The sequence below is a fragment of the Mobula hypostoma genome, chromosome 2 (genome assembly GCF_963921235.1).
Source record: "Mobula hypostoma chromosome 2, sMobHyp1.1, whole genome shotgun sequence".
Lineage (NCBI taxonomy): Eukaryota > Metazoa > Chordata > Chondrichthyes > Myliobatiformes > Myliobatidae > Mobula > Mobula hypostoma.
The window spans coordinates 240,296,076-240,313,701 of NC_086098.1; the positions used below are offsets into that span (position 1 = coordinate 240,296,076).

At 43.9% G+C, this 17,626-nt stretch overlaps 1 protein-coding gene across 4 annotated transcripts in view; it reads left to right on the top strand.

Moving 5' to 3' along the window:
• The first annotated feature begins 691 nt into the window (after positions 1-691).
• Positions 692-17,626, top strand: part of LOC134342982 (tropomyosin alpha-3 chain) — a 78,094-nt gene continuing 61,159 nt past the window's right edge. For 2 of the 4 annotated variants that reach the window (XM_063041746.1, XM_063041747.1), the window contains exons 1-2: positions 694-983; positions 5,231-5,356. In XM_063041746.1, coding sequence (XP_062897816.1) covers positions 870-983; positions 5,231-5,356 — 240 coding nt within the window. In that variant the 5' untranslated portion in view covers positions 694-869. Of the gene's footprint in view, positions 984-5,230; positions 5,357-17,626 lie in introns of all 4 variants that reach the window. The other 2 variants (XM_063041748.1, XM_063041745.1) reach the window with 2 other exon arrangements.

Below are 17,626 nucleotides of genomic sequence, written 5' to 3' on the forward strand. Positions count from 1 at the left end.
CATGCTCTTTTCTTGCTGCTGCCATCAGGAAGTAGTGCAGGAGCTTCAGGACCCACCGCGCCAGGTTGAGGAGCAGTTACTACCCCTCAACCATCAGGCTCTTGAACCAGAGGGGATAACTTCACTCAACGTCACCTGCCCAAACACTGAACTGTCCCCACAACCTATAGACTCACTTTCAAGGACTCTTCATCTCGTGTTCCTGATATTTATTGAGCTTGTTTATTTGTTTATTTATTATTTCTTTCTCTTTGTATTTGCAAAGTTTGCTGTCTTTTGCACACTGGTTCTGTGCCCAGTTGGTGTGGTCTTTCATTGATTCTATTATAGTTATTGGATTTATTGAGTATACCTGTAAGAAAATGAATCTCGGAGTATATAGTGACATATATGTACTTTGGTAATAAATTTACCTTAAACTTTGAAAAGATAGAGTGGATGAAAGAAGGTTCGTTTGGTACTACAAAACTTGAAGGGCTGAACTATTCCATGTCAGGAGTCACAGTCTCTGGAAAGGAGTGTAGAGAGAGATATTGGCGAGGACAGCAGCTGCCCTGTCTTTTAATAGCAAGCAGACGTCTACCAGGCCCAAATACAGAGGGTTGCATGATCCGCGACAGCTTAGCAACCAATCCTCGTCTGGGCACGGCCTCTTCCCAGGGTGGGAACAGTCCCAAGCCAGCTGATTAAATTCTCTCAGGGTGAGTTTCAGAGACAAGGGGGAGATATCATCTGGGTGAGAGAGATTCGAGCGGCCACTTTGCCACTGGAAATCCTCCTTTCCTGCCCTCTCAATCACTCCGCACCACCGAGCCTTACCTTTATCTTCTTTCTTCTTTCGTCGCGAGGAGGCAAATTAAAAATACAAAATGGAGGCCATCAAGAAAAAGATGCAGATGCTGAAACTGGACAAGGAGAATGCCCTCGACAGAGCAGAGCAGGCTGAAGCCGATAAGAAAGCAGCAGAGGAGAGGAGCAAACAGGTAAGAAAGGGGGAATATCATTTTAATTTCACTGCTCATTGAACAAGGGTGACCACACCATATGGGTGGTAGATTTAATATCCAACCCCATCAACATTTCACACACCGGTGTATTTTTCACTACTGTAATGGCAAACGTGCCCCTCGCTAGATCATTAGTGATTGATAGTAATGTTCTTAAGCATCACTACATCATACCTTCATCATATCATTACTATTGTTGGCTGTCCGTCGTATCCAACGATGACAGGAGAAGCAGGCGGGAGTATTTTTAAAGTGGAAACGCATTGCACAGGATCAGTTCTGCTCTCTCGACTTTGGAACTCCAGGTCCAGTCGTAGAGTAGTCGTCACAATTTGGAGTCTTCCTTGGTTGCAGTGAATGACCATGACTTCTTCTGTGCCTTGTTATTAGTAGCATTTATACAGTAATCGTTACTATACTGATCACTGTAAGATTTGCCATAACCTTTAAACTTCACTGTAACCTGAATATACTCTGCAATTTTGTTTCACAAACTGATTATCCACACCAACACCACCATCCCGTAACACTCTTCATGTTTAAAGATTCAAAGGTTAATTTATTATCAAAGTATGTACGCAGTATACAACTCTGACATTCGTCTTCTCCAGATAGCCACGAAACAAAGAAAACCACAGGAGTCAGTTCAGAGAGAAACTGCAAACTCACCCCTCCGCACAAAAAAACAGTAACACAATCATCAACCCCCCCAAACATTCCTCCCGCTGCACAAAAAAACTTTCAAAACACAACAAGAGTTTTAACCCTCAAACCTCCTTTCTGCACAAAAAAATTTTCAAAATGCAACAAGAACATTGACTACCAAACACCCCTCCCGTTGTACAAAAAACTTTTGAAACACAAGAACATTGACCCCCAAAACCCCCTCCCCTACACAAAAAAAACTAACAAAACATTGACCCCCAAAACCCCCTCCCCCACACAAAAAAACTAACAAAACATTGACCCCCAAAACCCCCTCCCCCACACAAAAAAAATCAACAAGAAGGAATTGGCGAAAACACAGAACATAAAAGCCCTTCCTTCCCCTTATGATAACTCAACAACGCATGAAGTATGATGATCATACACTCCATATCTTCACACCAACAATTAACACCATGACACTAGATCATTTTAAAACTAGAATGGCCCCATAATGTAATGTTCTGATCTCAATCAATTACAGCTTGGGGGTGGGAGCTCAGAATTAAATTTCGACATCATCCGTAAGGAGCTTGTACGTTCTCCCCATGACCATGTGGGTTTCCTCTGGGTGCTCTGGTTTCCTCCCATAGTCCAACTATGTAGCAGTTAGGAGGCTAATTGGTCATTGTAAACAATTCTGTAGTTAGATAGTTGGGTTTCTGGGTGGTGCAGCTTGGTGGGTTGGAAGGACCCGTTCTGCACTGCATTTCTAAATAGAATAAAGAATTTAAAAAGCTAAGGGTTTAAGTGCTTCAGTTGGATTCCATGCCCTTGCGTTGAAACGGATGGGAGGTGGAGGAGACGATGCTTGTGACAGATGTAGTCTCAGCCACACTCTTGCCTGCCATCTTGTTATGTAGCTATACGACTGTTTGGTGACCTCGAGTGAAGGGGGTACTGGGCTGACATTCAATCTACAACCTCTCCCTAAAGTCCCAGCAACTGGGGAAAAGGGCTGGTGAGCGGGACTAGCTGGATTGCTCTGGTATGCAAGGGGTGTTGGCTTGATAAACTGAGCAGTCCTCCCACGGTTTTGTGAGCTACATGCAGGACGCTGGAGGAGCTCAGCAGGCCAGGCAGCATCCACGGAGGACAACAAAAAGCCCACGTTTCAGGCAGAAGTGACTCCTCTCCACAGATGCTGAGTTCCTTCCGCATCTTGTGTGCATGGGTTGCTTTGGGTTTCCAGCATCTGCAGGATCTTTTGTGTTTATGGAATTGAGAGAACTTTCTGCCTGACTACAGTCCATACTTTGCTGAGGGAGATATTTTGCATGCGAGCCTGAAAAATATTCAGCCATGCAGGACACCAACAAATTACAGAGTCAAACGTCTGCATATTTTTGTGCAGGAATTGCCCTATAACGTAAAAGAGATTAAATCTTGGTGAGTTCAACTGTAACCTGTCCTATCGGCATCAATAAATCAGTACAGAATGGAATATTCTGATCCACTTGACACTGCAGCAATCCATTTATCTTCAAGATCATTGGGATAATTTATTAGATTTATAGGGAATTCAGTGAACGTATACCAGAAAGGATTCAGGGTTGAGAAATTTAATTTAAATGGTCACAGAAACCCAGACGTTTTGGCTTAAATCCATCAAGTTACTCGCAGCTCTGATGGATGTCTTCAAAGTTATTAAAATCTTTCATTGTGTAAATGAGAAATTGTGTGTCTGGTGGAAAGGTTAAGCATTAACTTAAGAAAATTGTGTAAGGTTCTTGGGCAGACCAGTGGTACAGTAAGTAGAGTTGATTCCTCAAAGTTTCCAAATCCTGGAGACATGCAGATTGCCAGGTTATTTGGCCCCTTGTGTACAGGTGAGTGGCAGGAACCCTGGTATAGGACTCTGGTTAGGCCACATCTGGAGAATTGCATACAGTTCTGGTCGGCCCACTGCAAGATGGATGTTGAAGTTTTGCAGAGGGTGTAGAAGAGGTTTAGCAGGATGCTGTCTGGTTTAGGGGGCATGTGCTATCGCGAGAGGCTAGACAGACTTGGGTTGTTTTCTCAGGACCACAGAGGCTGAGGGGAGATCTGATGGAGGTTTACAGGATTGTAAGAGGCACAGACAGAGTAGGCAAGGTGTATCTATTCCTAGGATATGACTTGCCCTGCATATGACTTTAAATTCTACTAGGCCCACATCCCTGGTAACAAACTTGATATACAGAGCCATTGGCAGCAACACAAACCATGATATACCCTGTACCTTCATCGTATCACACTGATATACCCTGTACCTTCATCGTATCACACTGATATACCCCATATCTTCATTGTATCACACTGATATACCCCGTACCTTCATCGTATCACTGATATACCCCGTATCTTCATCGTATCACTGATATACCCCGTATCCTCATCGTATCACACTGATATACCCTGTACCTTCATCGTATCACACTGATATACCCCGTACCTTCATCGTATCACACTGATATACACCGTATCTTCATCGTATCACACTGATATACTCCCTATCTTCATCGTATCACACTGATATACCCCGTATCTTCATCGTATCTCATTGATATACCCCGTATCTTCATCGTATCACACTGATATACTCCATATCTTCATCGTATCACACTGATATACCCCGTACCTTCATCGTATCACACTGATATACCCCATACATTCATAGTATCACTGATATACCCTGTACCGTCATCGTATCACACTGATATACCCCGTATCTTCATCGTATCACACTGATATACCCCGTACCTACATTGTATCACACTGATATACCCCGTACCTTCATCGTATCACACTGATATACCCTGTACCTTCATCGCATCACACTGATATACCCCATATCTTCATCATATCACTGATATACCCCGTATCTTCATCGTATCACTGATATACCCCGTATCTTCATCGTATCACACTGATATACCCTGTACCTTCATCGTATCACACTGATATACCGCGTACCTTCATCGTATCACACTGATATACCCTGTACCTTCATCGCATCACACTGATATACCCCATATCTTCATCGTATCACTGATATACCCCGTACCTACATCGTATCACACTGATATACCCCGTACCTTCATCTTATCTCACTGATATACCCCGTACCTTCATCGTATCACTGATATACTCCATATCTTCATCGTATCACACTGATATACCCCGTATCTTCATCGTATCACACTGCTATACCGCATACCTTCATCGTATCACACTGATATACTCCCTATCTTCATCGTATCACACTGATATACCCCGTACCTTCATTGTATCACACTGATATACCCCATACACTGATATACTCCACAGCCTTTAATGTTATACTCTGATTTAACCACTTTTTAATAGCAGTTATACTCTTCACTATTCCTTATGATGTATTTACTACAAATGATAATACTTAAAGTTCTGCTCAATGGTTTAATAGTGAGAATACTTTGCTGTTTGTTATTCAGTAATGTGTTTATTAATTTCATTTCTCTCTTTGGTTTCCTTCTGCTTTGCTCACTCTCTGACAGTTGGAGGATGAGCTGGCGGCAATGCAAAAGCGACTGAAGGGTACAGAGGATGAACTGGACAAGTATTCAGAGGCCCTGAAAGATGCCCAGGAGAAACTGGAACTGGCTGAGAAGAAGGCTGCTGATGTAAGTGGGGGCATTCATCTGTTATCCTCATTTATAATTGGATTTCTTTGACTTATTCCTGCCTCCATTCACAACCAAGATACTTACTCACCTCTTGTTAGGCCATTGGTGTTTAGGGCAGCAATGAAGATCCTTGTCTGTCCTTGGCCAGTCAGATATCAAAGGATTCTTCGTTGCTGTGTCCGTAGCAGTTTTATTTTACCATTTAGTGTTGTTAGCCCTGAGCTGAACCCTTGAACCTTAAGGACGGTGGACCACTCTTAGTCTGGCCTTTACCCTTTGACCTCTTGGGCATGGGTGACCATACCAGGAGTGAAAGCATAAAGCCCTGACTCCAGCCAACATAGCTGTCTGGGTCACTGAGGCAGGCAAGCCTCCAAACCACGACAAAGTTGTGGTCCTTTTGGAGATGACAGGGTCAAATCCATTGGATTTCTCATGTATGAGGGCCTCCCCATGTCTGACTCCAAGCTAATCAGAGATTAGTTGGTGGAACCCCAGGCATCTCCGTGATCCGACTACTTTGTCAGAGGATCAAGTAGCAAATTAGCTGACCTTAACCCTCCTTCAGCCATCGGTCTGGGCTCAGTGGGTTGTGTTCTTGATGTTCATGGGCTTAAGTCTCACTCCAACAATTTTAGTTTATAGTTCAGGCCACCAGCACTCAGAAGCTATATCTACAAAGTGGTTTGTTGTCGTACATGAAACATCAAACTGTATGGTTCAGTGTAAATGTGATAAATAAATGAATCAGAATCGGAATGGAATCTTCTACTTGCAATGTCAAATTGAGGCCCTGAGTCGACAGTTTGACATTGCTTTTAGAAGGTTCGACTACACGTATATTGGTTGAAGAAGTGTAAGAGATATTTCTATGATGGCTTTGTGAAATTTCATCCTTCAATCAAAATCTCTCTCTTAAAAGATGAACTGGCTGTTATCCCAGTAATCTTTACATGACCTTGACACGTCCAAATTAGCGGCAGAGATCCCAACAATGGAATAGTGACTACACTTCGAAAAATGCTCTTGACAAGTTAACAATCTGGGACCTCTGAGGTCATAAACGGTGAGCTTAAAACTTTGAAACAGCCTCAAAGGTGAATCTCAGCCCGAATGCGATGTAGGAAGAGTTGAGGCAAAGGCAGTAAGAAATGAGGAGCGAGATGGTTAGTGTGACACTCATATGGCGCCAGTGATCCGGGATGAGTCCCGCCGCTGCCTGTAAGGGGTTTGCACGTTCTCCCTGTTACCACACGGGGCTCAGTTTTTCTCCTCTATTACAAGACATACAGGTGAGCAGATTAATTGGTCACAGGGGTGTAATAGGGTGTAATAGGGTGTAATAGGGGTGTAATAGGGTGACACGGGCTTGTTGGGCCAGAAGGGCCTGTTCACGGACTGTGTTTCTAAATAAAAATAACATTTTAAAAATTGAATTTATAAGTGGTTTTTCTTAGTTGAGAATCCAACCTCATTGGATTGCTGTTCCACAAATTACCGACAAGATACTTATGCAATAGTGCCACTCACTGGAAGTGGAGGGAAAGGTGGTGAAGGTCTAGTGACAAACCGGACTAGTCCCAGTGGATCTAATGCTCCCACATTGAGCGAGCTCCAACCTGTGCAAAAATATCATCACATCATTTGGTAGCATTCTTGCCTCAGAGCCAGAAAGTTGTGCACTTGAAACCAGCTCCAGCCATTTAAGAACAAAGCTAACAGTCAATATTCTCATGTCAGGGTGTCTTGTTCTGTCAGTAATGGCATCTGTTTGGATGAGTTGCCTTGCAAGTCTTCTCTGGCTATTTTGAAGAGCAGAGAAGAACTCTCCAGCATGCTTGTGCAAGTACCTCTCCCTGGATTAATTTCACTGGAGTAGATTTGTCATCACACTGCTGTTTGAGGGAATTTGCTCTGCACAAAGGGCCTGACATGTTTCCTAAATTACAGCAGTGACTACACATATACCTGCTTTCTCTTTCAAGTCATTGACCAGTGCATTAATAACATGACTCTGTGTGTGTGTGTGTGTGTGTGTGTGTGTGTGTGTGTGTGTGTGTGTGTGTGTGTGAGAGGTGAGGGGGCAAGAGAGAGAGAGATGAGAAAGAGATAGAGAGATACAGAGTAACAGAGAAACAAAGAGAGAGAGGAGAGGGATACGGTGAGAGAGAAAGATACAAAGTAAGAGAGAGAGGAGAGAGGCACAGAGTAAGAGGCAGCGAGATACAAAATAAGAGATGGGTGGGGGGACGGTGGGGGTGGGGGAGAGACACACACGACAGACAATCCGACCTAACCAGATATGACAGAAGTCAACCAAAATCTATAATGAATGCATCAGTGCTCATTCAGTCAGCATCTAAAATAAAGTCAGCATTCGACATTCTAGTCCTCTGCTATTCTGAGTAACCGATGTCATCATTACCCGGCAACAAAAGAACGCAATTCCACAGAGGCTTTTTTAAGACTCTCCGGCACCTGTTCTACAGGAGACCCTGCCCTACAGACAGCAAACCGTGTCTCTGGCTGCCAGAGGGATCACTGCTGCATGGCCCAAATTCCTAGTGTATTGTCATCGCCAAATGTCTTCACAGTTGGGAAGATGAAATCCTGGAAATGTCCAAGGCAGTGATTTAAAAGTAAGCAAGCAGGAGAGATGAATGAGTGGCTGCTAGTTCTGTTTAATCATAAAAATAGCCTTTCATTTTTTTAAGTTGTTAATTTTTGCTGCTTACCAACTACACCCCTGTAGGCAGTGAAAGTGTGACAGACAGCTGTAGCTATTGCAAAGAACGGTTGCTTCCACAGTTACCAGCAACTGTTCTTGCTGTTGTCTCCATAAATTAGCACATTTGTCAAATGTCAGATACTCTGTGTGCCCGGATTGGTAATGAGTTTACAGTCCACTTTTAGCCTAGCCAGCTTGTGCTACTCCTAACGCTATATTGAAGTCTCTCACACTGTTCATCTTATCTCAGACACATATTCTTCTACTTTCTCCTTGTTATGTTTATTTCAAATCTATGTTTCAACCACTCCAGGTAGAGCAAGTTCCACATTCTCAGTATACTCTGAGTAGGGAAGTTTTTCCTTCATTTCCTCTGTGATTTTATATTTGTGGGATTTTGTTCAGCTCAATAGCAAGTAGAAATATCTTCTTTATTCTTGTACGAAACCCTTTCATTATCTTAAAAGCCTCCATCGGGTCAAATGTAAGCCCTCTAAATAAGGACCCCAGGTTGTTCAGTATCAAACTTATAAATCATATTGCAACCCACACAAAATGCTGGAGGAGCTCAGCAGGTCAGGCAGCGTCTACAGAGCGGAATGAACAGTCGACGTATCAGGCCGAGACCCTTCATCAGGTTGTCGGTCGAAAGTGTCGACTGTTCATTCCCTTCCATTGACGCTGCCTGGCCTGCTGAGTTCCTCCTGCATTGTGTGTGTATTGCTCTGGATTTCCAGCGTCTGCACAATCTCTTGTGATTGTAAGTCATTTTTGCATGGACTTCAGTTCTTCGATACCCTTTTCATAATATGGAGACAGAACTAAATTCCAAGGATGACAAATTTGATACTACCTGAATAGATTAAAAACCAAAGAGCATTTGTGCAACTATTTTTCTCAAAGATTAACTTCCCTGGGCTTGGTGATTGATTTGCTCGGAGAAACACTGCCTCATCAATTGATAAACCTGCAATCAAAACCCCTTTATCTGTTAGTGTCAAATAACGATAGGTATTTATATAAAGCTGATTCTTTCAGTTTGTTTCAAAGCTCTTTACAAACAGTGAATACCACACACAAAATGCTGGAGGAACTCAGCAGGTCAGATTGTCACAATAGGGTGCTGGGAACGGACCCAAATGCAAGACACAGACACTGAAGTACAAGGAACAGGACTTGACTAGAGTAGGGACGTGACAGGATTCAGGCAAGGAGCATGGACAGGAATACAGACTTGGGTTAGGGAAAGCGGGACTAGGACTAGGAACCATGGACTAGGAGACAAGGCTTGGACTCCGAGCCCGGGAGTGGACAAGGACCCAGAACCTGGGTCTTGCCTCGGGCTCGGACCCCGGAACCAGGCAAGGACATGACATGGCTTCAGAACAGGACATGGCTGGGGTCTAGAGGCCTGAGCTTGGAGGCAGGCTGGGGTCTTGAGCTTGGTTTGAGGCTGGGGTCTTGGGTCTTGGCTTGAGACTCGGGTCTTGGGTCTTGAGCTTGGCTTGAGGCTGGTTTGTCTTGTCAGTCCCCCTTGGAGCAACCTGCTAATGGTCGACTCTTGTGAGAGTAAACCTTGTTTCTTATTCCTGAGAACTGTTAGTTCTAAGCTTCGCATCATCTCCTGGATATCGGCTCCCCATTCGCGGTGGTGCTACGCCTAACGACTCTGCCTCAGCATCTGTGTCCTGCACTTGGGTTCGTCCCCAGCCACGTCCTTGCAACACAGATAGACTCTATGGGGAGGGGGGCGTGGAATAAACCATCCATGTTTCGGGCTGAGACCCTTCCTCAGGGGTCAGAAGGGGACGGAAGCCAGGGCAAGAGGAACGATTGTCATCCGGCAAGCGATAAGACCAGGTGAAAGGGATGAAGTAAGAAGCTGGGAAGCAATAGGTGGAAGAGGTAAATGGCTGAATCTTATCAGAGAGGACAGTGGATTATGGAAGAAAGGGAAGGAGGAGGGGAACCAGAATGGAGAATGGAAAAGGTGAAAAGGAGGGAAGGGGCAGTTAGAGAAATCAATGTTCATGCCATCAGGTTGGAGGTGACCCAGATGAAATATGAGGTGCTTCTCCTCCAACCTGTTTGGCTTCCACATGGTAATAGACTAGGCCATGGTAATCGACAGACATGTCAGAATAGGAATGGGAGGTTGAATTGAATTGGGGAGCCACTGGGCGATCCTGCCTTCTGCGGCAGACAGAGCGAAGGTGCCCGACAAAGTGTCTCCTAATGCTGTGTCAGGTCACACTGATGTAGAGGAGGTTGCATGCGGTAGATGACCCCAAAAGACCTGCAGGTGAAGTCTTCTCAGCTGAAAGGACTGTCTGGGGCCCTAAGTGGTACTGAGGGAGGAGGTGTGGGTGTAGGGTTAGCTCTTGTCACTCTTGTAGGGTTAAGTACCAGGAGGAGAAGAGGGAGATTCCTTCCTCTTCAGCTCTTTACCGTTTCCACCTTTCCCCTCCCAGCTTCTTCCTTCATCCACCCTCCCCCACCCATCTACTTTCCCCTCACCCCTCAGTGTGTACTGCTTCCCCTCTCCTCATCTTCTTATTTTGGCTTCTGTCCCCTTCCTTTCCAAGTCCTGATGAAGGGTCTCAGCCTAAAAGGTCAACTGTTTATTCCTCTTCATACATGCTGCCTGATTAGCTGACTTCCCTGGGCACTTTGTATGTGTGTGTGTGTGTGTGTGTGTGTGTTACTCAGGCGTTCCAGTATCTGTAGCATTTCTTATATTGACAAACAGTGAAGCACTTCCGAAGTGTAGATTCTGTAAAACGTTTCAAGACCTAGTTAAGGCATGAGGTAATTTTGGAATGTGGAGAGGAGCTTGTTATATGAACTATAAAAACACGAAAGTATGCATCAAAGTATTATTTCATTTTATTTTAAAAAAAATTAATTAATTATTATTGAAAATCGACAACAAAAAAAATACATTAGAATAATCAAGTCAATATATCAATATGTATAATAAGAGTCAAACCATTAACCAAGCTAAACAGTATATCAATAGAAAAGAAACAAAATGTTAAAGCTATTTTTTTTGGAAAAAAGAAAGAAGGAAAAAAGAACCTCTGCTAACTAAAACAAAAAACAACCTGCTAACAAAAAAAACCCCATTTGGAGCACAAACCCGGAGCTATACGCCATACAAGCTTCCATAAAAAAAAGACATCAATCCGCCAACCAAATCCAGTTACCCAAGAATCAGAAGGGGACCATCTTAACTAACTCAAATCAAATGATAGTACCAGGCAAAGCAAGATCCTCCAGTCCCAGCAACATCCGTGTACTTTTTCTTGGTACTCTTTCAATCTTATTTACATCTTTCATGTAGGCAGGTGACCAAAACATAGAACATAGAACATAGAATAGCAAGACTTCCTCCCCACATCACAACTGAGTTTCCAAAATGATAACCAATCAGCTGATTGATGAGTATATAAAGACCAAGCATACCGAGGACACCACGATTAACAATGCAACAATGATGTCTCCTTATATGGTGATAAAACATTTGCAAGCAAATTATCAAGACTGGCGAACAACTCAACCCAACCATCAGCCGCCTGAGCTACAGATTTTCTGAATTATTTCTAACTGGCTTGTTGTTGATGGGTGTATCTTTATGCCTTTCAATGTACAAGGGTAGAACGTTTGTAATTCTTCAGTCCTCACACATACACTAAGTGGCCACTTCATTAGGTACATCCATAAAGCTGTTTGTTAATGTAAATATCTAATCAGCCAATCATGTGACAGCAACTCAAGGCATAAAAGCACACAGACACAGGCAAGAGGTTCAGTGCTTGTTCAGACCAAACAACAGAACAGGGAAGAAACGTGATCTAAGCAATTTTGACCATGCAATGATCGTTAGTGATGGACAGGGTGGTTTCAGTATCTCAGAAACTGCTGATCTCCTGGGATTTTCACAGACAACAGTCTCTAGAGTTTACAGAGAATGGTGTGAAAACAAAAAAAAAAAAAAATCCAGTGAGTGGCAGTTCTGTAGAGAAAACGCCTTGCTAATGAGAGAGGTCAGAGGAGAATGACCAGACTGGATCAAGCTGACAGGAAAGTGACAGTAACTCAGATAACCATCCATTACAACAGCGGTGTGCAGAAGAGCATCTCTGAATGCACAATGCATTGAACCCCGAAGCGGACGGCCATGAACATACACTCAGTGGCCACTTTATTAGGTACACCTGCTTGTTAATGCAAATATCTAATCAGTCAACCAGGCTGCAGCAACTCAATGCATAAGAACATGCAGACATGGCCAAGAGGTTCAGTTGTTGTTCAGACCAAACATCAGAATGGGGAAGCAATGTGATCTAAGTGACTTTGACTGTGGAATGATTGTTAGTGCTGGATGGGGTGGTTTCAGTGTCTCAGAAACTGCTGATAGAGTCCTATCTATATCCCTCATAATTTTGTATACTTCCACCAAATCTCCCCTCAACCTTCTACGTTCTAGGGTATAAAGTTCTAACCTATTCAACTTTTCCATATAACTCAGATCCTCCAGTCCCAGTGACATTCGTGTAATTTTTCTTGGTACTCTTTCAATCTTATTTACATCTTTCATGTCGGCAGGTGACCAAAACAGCACATAATACTTCAAATTAGGCCTCACCAATGTCTTATACAACTTCAACATAACATCCCATCTCCTGTAATCAATACTTTGATAAAGGCCAATGTGCCAAAAGCTGTCTTTATGACCCAGTTTACCTGTGCCACCACTTTCAACAAATTATGGACCTGTATTTCCCAGATCCTTCTGATCTACTGTACTCCTCAGTGCCCTACCATTCCCTGTGTAAGACCTACTCTGGTTTGTCCTCCCAAAGTGCAATACCTCACACTTGCCTTCATTAAATTCCATCTGCCATTTTTCAGTCTATTTTTCCAGCTGGTCCATATTCTGCTGCAAGCTTTGACAGTCTTCCTCACTGTCCACTACATCCCCAATCTTTGTATCATCTGCAAATTTGCTGATGCAGTTTACCACATTACCATCCAGATCATTGACATAGATGACAAGCAACAACAGACAAGCCCTGATCCCTGTGGCAATCTACTACTCAGAGAAATAACCATCTTTACCAGTCTCTGACTGCTTCCAAAAAGCCAATGTCTTATCCAATTTACTACATTTTCTTGAATACCAAGCAAATGAACCTTCTTGTCCAATCTCCCAATGCAGGACCTTGTCAAATGCCCTGCTATAGCCTGTGTAGACAACATCTACTGTCTCGCCTTCATCAACTTTCCTGTTAACTTTCTTGAAAAACTCCCTATAAGATTGGTTAGACACGACCTCCCTTGCACAAAACCATGATGACTATCCCTAATCCGTTCCTTTTTATCCAAAAACTCTGAGATCCAGTCCTTAGAATACCTTCCATAACTTTCCCAGTACTGATGTCAGGCTCACTGGCCCACAATTTCCTGATTTATTCTCAGAGCGTTTCTTAAACAGCAGAACAACTTTAACTATTCTCCAGTCCTCTGACACCTTACCTGCCGTTAAGGATGATTTAAATATCTCTTCTTGGGCCCCTGCAATTTAGGTTCAATAGGTGCATTTAAAGTCAGAGAAATGTATACAATATACATCCTGAAATTCTTTTTCTTCGCAAACATCCGCAAAAAAGAGGAGTGCTCCAAAGAACTAAACGTTAGAACCCCAACCCCCACCCACGCACAAGCATCAGCAAGGCAATGAACCCCACCCCCCCACAAGCAAAAAAGCATCAGTGCCCTCCACCGAGCCCTCAAGCATGCAGCAAAGATCAGTAAAGACACAGACTTGAAGTACCCCAAAGACTACTCGTTCACCACAGGCTCTCTCTCTCTCTCCTTAATAAGGGAAAAAGAGGTGTCCCCATTTCACAATGAGAGGAGAAACATAACAAACAACTTGCTGACTTATGAGCTTTTTCCGAGCTCTGTGCCCAGAGAGTTGGCCCCAGGTCTCAGGTCTCTGGACACACAGCCAGCAGCTAATCCGCTGCTCCTGATATTCTGTGTTCTGTTGAGACGCCTGAGTCAGGGGCACCGGCCTTGAATCAGCCCATCTCCAGAGCCACAAAAATCCGGCACACTAGTCTTCCAGGCCGTGTCCTTGGGATATCAAAAAATAGCCAGTCGTGAGGCCCTGAGAGTGGGTTCCATTTCCGCAAAGAACCGAACTCAGAGTGTAACTCCAGGTCAGGGTCTTCAAAAGAACCTTGAAAAGGAAAAAAAGAGATACCAAAGATGGAAATAGAGCTGTTTCCAAAGATACACGCAAAGGAGTTGCTGTTAGCGCTATCTTGACTTTGCTCCACCCTTTAAGAGTCAAGTTTCTTCATTTGCCTTCCACAAGGTCTGAGGGACACCTTGTCAGGCCCTGGGGATTTGTCCACCCTAATTTGCCTCAAGACAGCAAACACCTCCTCCTCTGTAATCTGTATTGTCCTTGACCTTGATGCTGTTTTGCTTACTTCAATAGATTCTATGTCCATCTCCCAAGTAAATCCAGATGCAAAAATTCAATTCAAAATCTCCTCATCTCTTCTGGCACAACACATAGATTACCTTAGACCGTTTCTTAAACTACGGAACAACATTAGCTATCTTCCAGTCCTCCAGCACCTCACCCGGGGCTAAGGATAATTTAAATATCACTGCTAAGGCCTCTGCAATTTCTGCACTGGTCTCCCACAGGGTCCAATACATTGTCAGTCCTTTGGGGATTTATCCACCCTAATTTGCCTCAAGACAGCGAACACCCCTCTCTGTAATCTGTATAGGGTCCATATCTCACTGTTGCATGGCTTCACCTCTATAGTCTCTCTGTCTGTTGAGGAAATACAGATGCAAAAAATCCATTTAAGTTCTCCCCCACCTCTTTTGGCTCCACACACAGATTGCCACTCTGATCTTCCAGAGGACCAATTTTGTCCCTTGCAATGTTTTTATTGTTAACATATCTGGAGAAGCCCTTAGGATAAAGCAACCTCATGTTTTTTTTTAGCCTTCCTGATTTTCTTTAAGTGTTCTCTTGTATTTCTTATACTCCTCAAGTACCTCATTAGTTACTGTCTGCAATGTAACTTCTTTTTCATAACCAGGTCCTCAATATCTCTCAAGAACCAAGGTTTCTGTTGTCAGTGCATTTTATTCTGACAGGCACATACGTGCTTTGCACTCTCAAAATTTCACATTTGAAGACCTCCCACTCACCAAGCACACCTTTGCCATAAGACTGCCTGTCCCAATGTACACTTGCCAGATCCTTTCTGATACCATCAAAATTGGCCTTGATCCTTAATCAATCCGAGGGCCAGACCTATCCTTTTCCATAATTACTTTGAAACTACAGGCATTATAATTACTAGATGCAAAGTGTTCCCCTACACAAACTTCTGTCACCTGTCCTGTCACATTCCCTAATAGGAGATCGAGTATTGCACACTCTCTCGTTGGGACTTCTACGTGCTGATTAAGGAAACTTTCCTGAGCACATTTGACAAACTCTTCCCCATCCAGCCCCTTTACAGCATGGGTGTCCCAGAAAATATGTGGAAAGTTAAAATCACCAACTATCACAACTTTTTTTCTTGCAACAGTCTGTGATCTCTGTATAAATTTGTTCACCTAAATCGCGCAGACTGTTGGGTGGTCTATAACATAGCCCCATTAACGTGGTCATACCTTCCTTATTCCTCGGTTCTACCTATAAAGCCGCACTAGACGAGTTCTCCAGTCTGTCCTGAGGACTGCTATGACATTTTCCCTGACTTGTAATGCCACCCCTCCCCTTTTAAACCCTCCCACTCCATCACGTCTAAAGCAATGGAACCCTGGAATACTGAGCTGCCAGTCCTGCCCATCCTGCGACCAAGTCTCACTAATGGCTACAACATCATAATTCCATGTGTTGATCCATGCCCTGAGCTCATCCACCTTTCCTACAATACTCCTTGTTTTGGAATATACACAACCCAGAATATTAGTCCCACCCTGCTCAACCTTTTGATTCCTGACTTTGTCTGAGGTCTTAACGATATCTGTCCCCACAACCTCTCCACTATCTGTTCTGGCACGTTGGTTCCCATCCCCCTGAAACTCTAGTTTAACCCCCTACCCTCTTGCTGCCCTAGCAAACCTTCCCACTAGGATATTAGGCCCCCTCCAGTTTAGGTGCAAACTCTCTCTTCTCTGCAGGTCCCACCTTCCCTGGAAGAGAGCCCAATGATCCAAAAATCTGAAGCCCTCCCTCCTACACCAACTCCTTCGCCTCATGTTAAACTGTATGATCTTCATATTTCTGGCCTCACTAACACATGGCTCAGGTAGCATCCTGAGAGCACTACCCTGGTGGTCCTGTTCTTTAACTTAGCACCCAACACCCTGAACTCACTTTGCAGAACCTTGTCCCTCTTCCTACCTATGCCATTGGTACCTTATGGACGATGACCTCTGGCAGCTCACTCTCCCACTTAAGAATGCTGAGGTCTCGATCTGAGATGCCCCAGACCCTGACATCTGGGAGGCAACATACTATCTGGGAATCTTGTCCACAGAACCTCCCTTCTGTTCCCTTAATTAACGAATCCCCTATCAGCACTTCCCTTCTGAGCCACAGAGTCAGACTCAGTGCCAGATTTCCTGGAATTTTCAGGAGTCTGTAGAGTTTGCAGAGAATGGTACAAAAAACAAAAAAAAAATCCTGTGAGCGGCAGTTCTGTGGATAAAAACAGTTTGTTAATGAGCGATGTCAGAGAACAATGGCCAGACTGGTTCAATCTGACAGGAAGGCGACTGTAACTGAAATAACCACTTGTTATGACAGCGGTGTGCAACACAAACATATAGCACATCGATCCTTGAAGTGGATGGACTACATCAGACCACGAACATACACTCAATTGGCCACTTTATTATGTATAATAGGCATATTGACCCAATAAAGTGGCCACTGAATATATCTAGCAACACACATAAAAATTGCTGGTGAACGCAGCAGGCCAGGCAGCATCTCTAGGAAGAGGTACAGTCGATGTATCGGGCTGAGACCCTTTGTCAGGACTAACTGAATGAAGAGCCAGTAAGAGATTTGAAAGTGGGAGGGGGAGGGGGAGATCTGAAATGATAGGAGAAGACAGGAGGGGGAGGGATAGAGCCAAGAGCTGGACAGGTGATTGGCAAACGGGATATGAGAGGATCGTGGGACAGGAGGTCCGGGGAGAAAGACAGGGGGGGAACCCAGAGGATGGGCAAGGGGTATAGTCAGAGGAACAGAGGGAGAAAAAGGAGAGAGAGAGAGAGAAAGAATGTGTGTATATAAATAAATAACGGATGGGGTACGAGGGGGAGGTGGGGCATTAGCGGAAGTTAGAGAAGTCAATGTTCATGCCATCAGGTTGGAGGCTACCCAGACAGAATATAAGGTGTTGTTCCTCCAACCTGAGTGTGGCTTCATCTTTACAGTAGAGGAGGCCGTGGATAGACATGTCAGAATGGGAATGGAATGT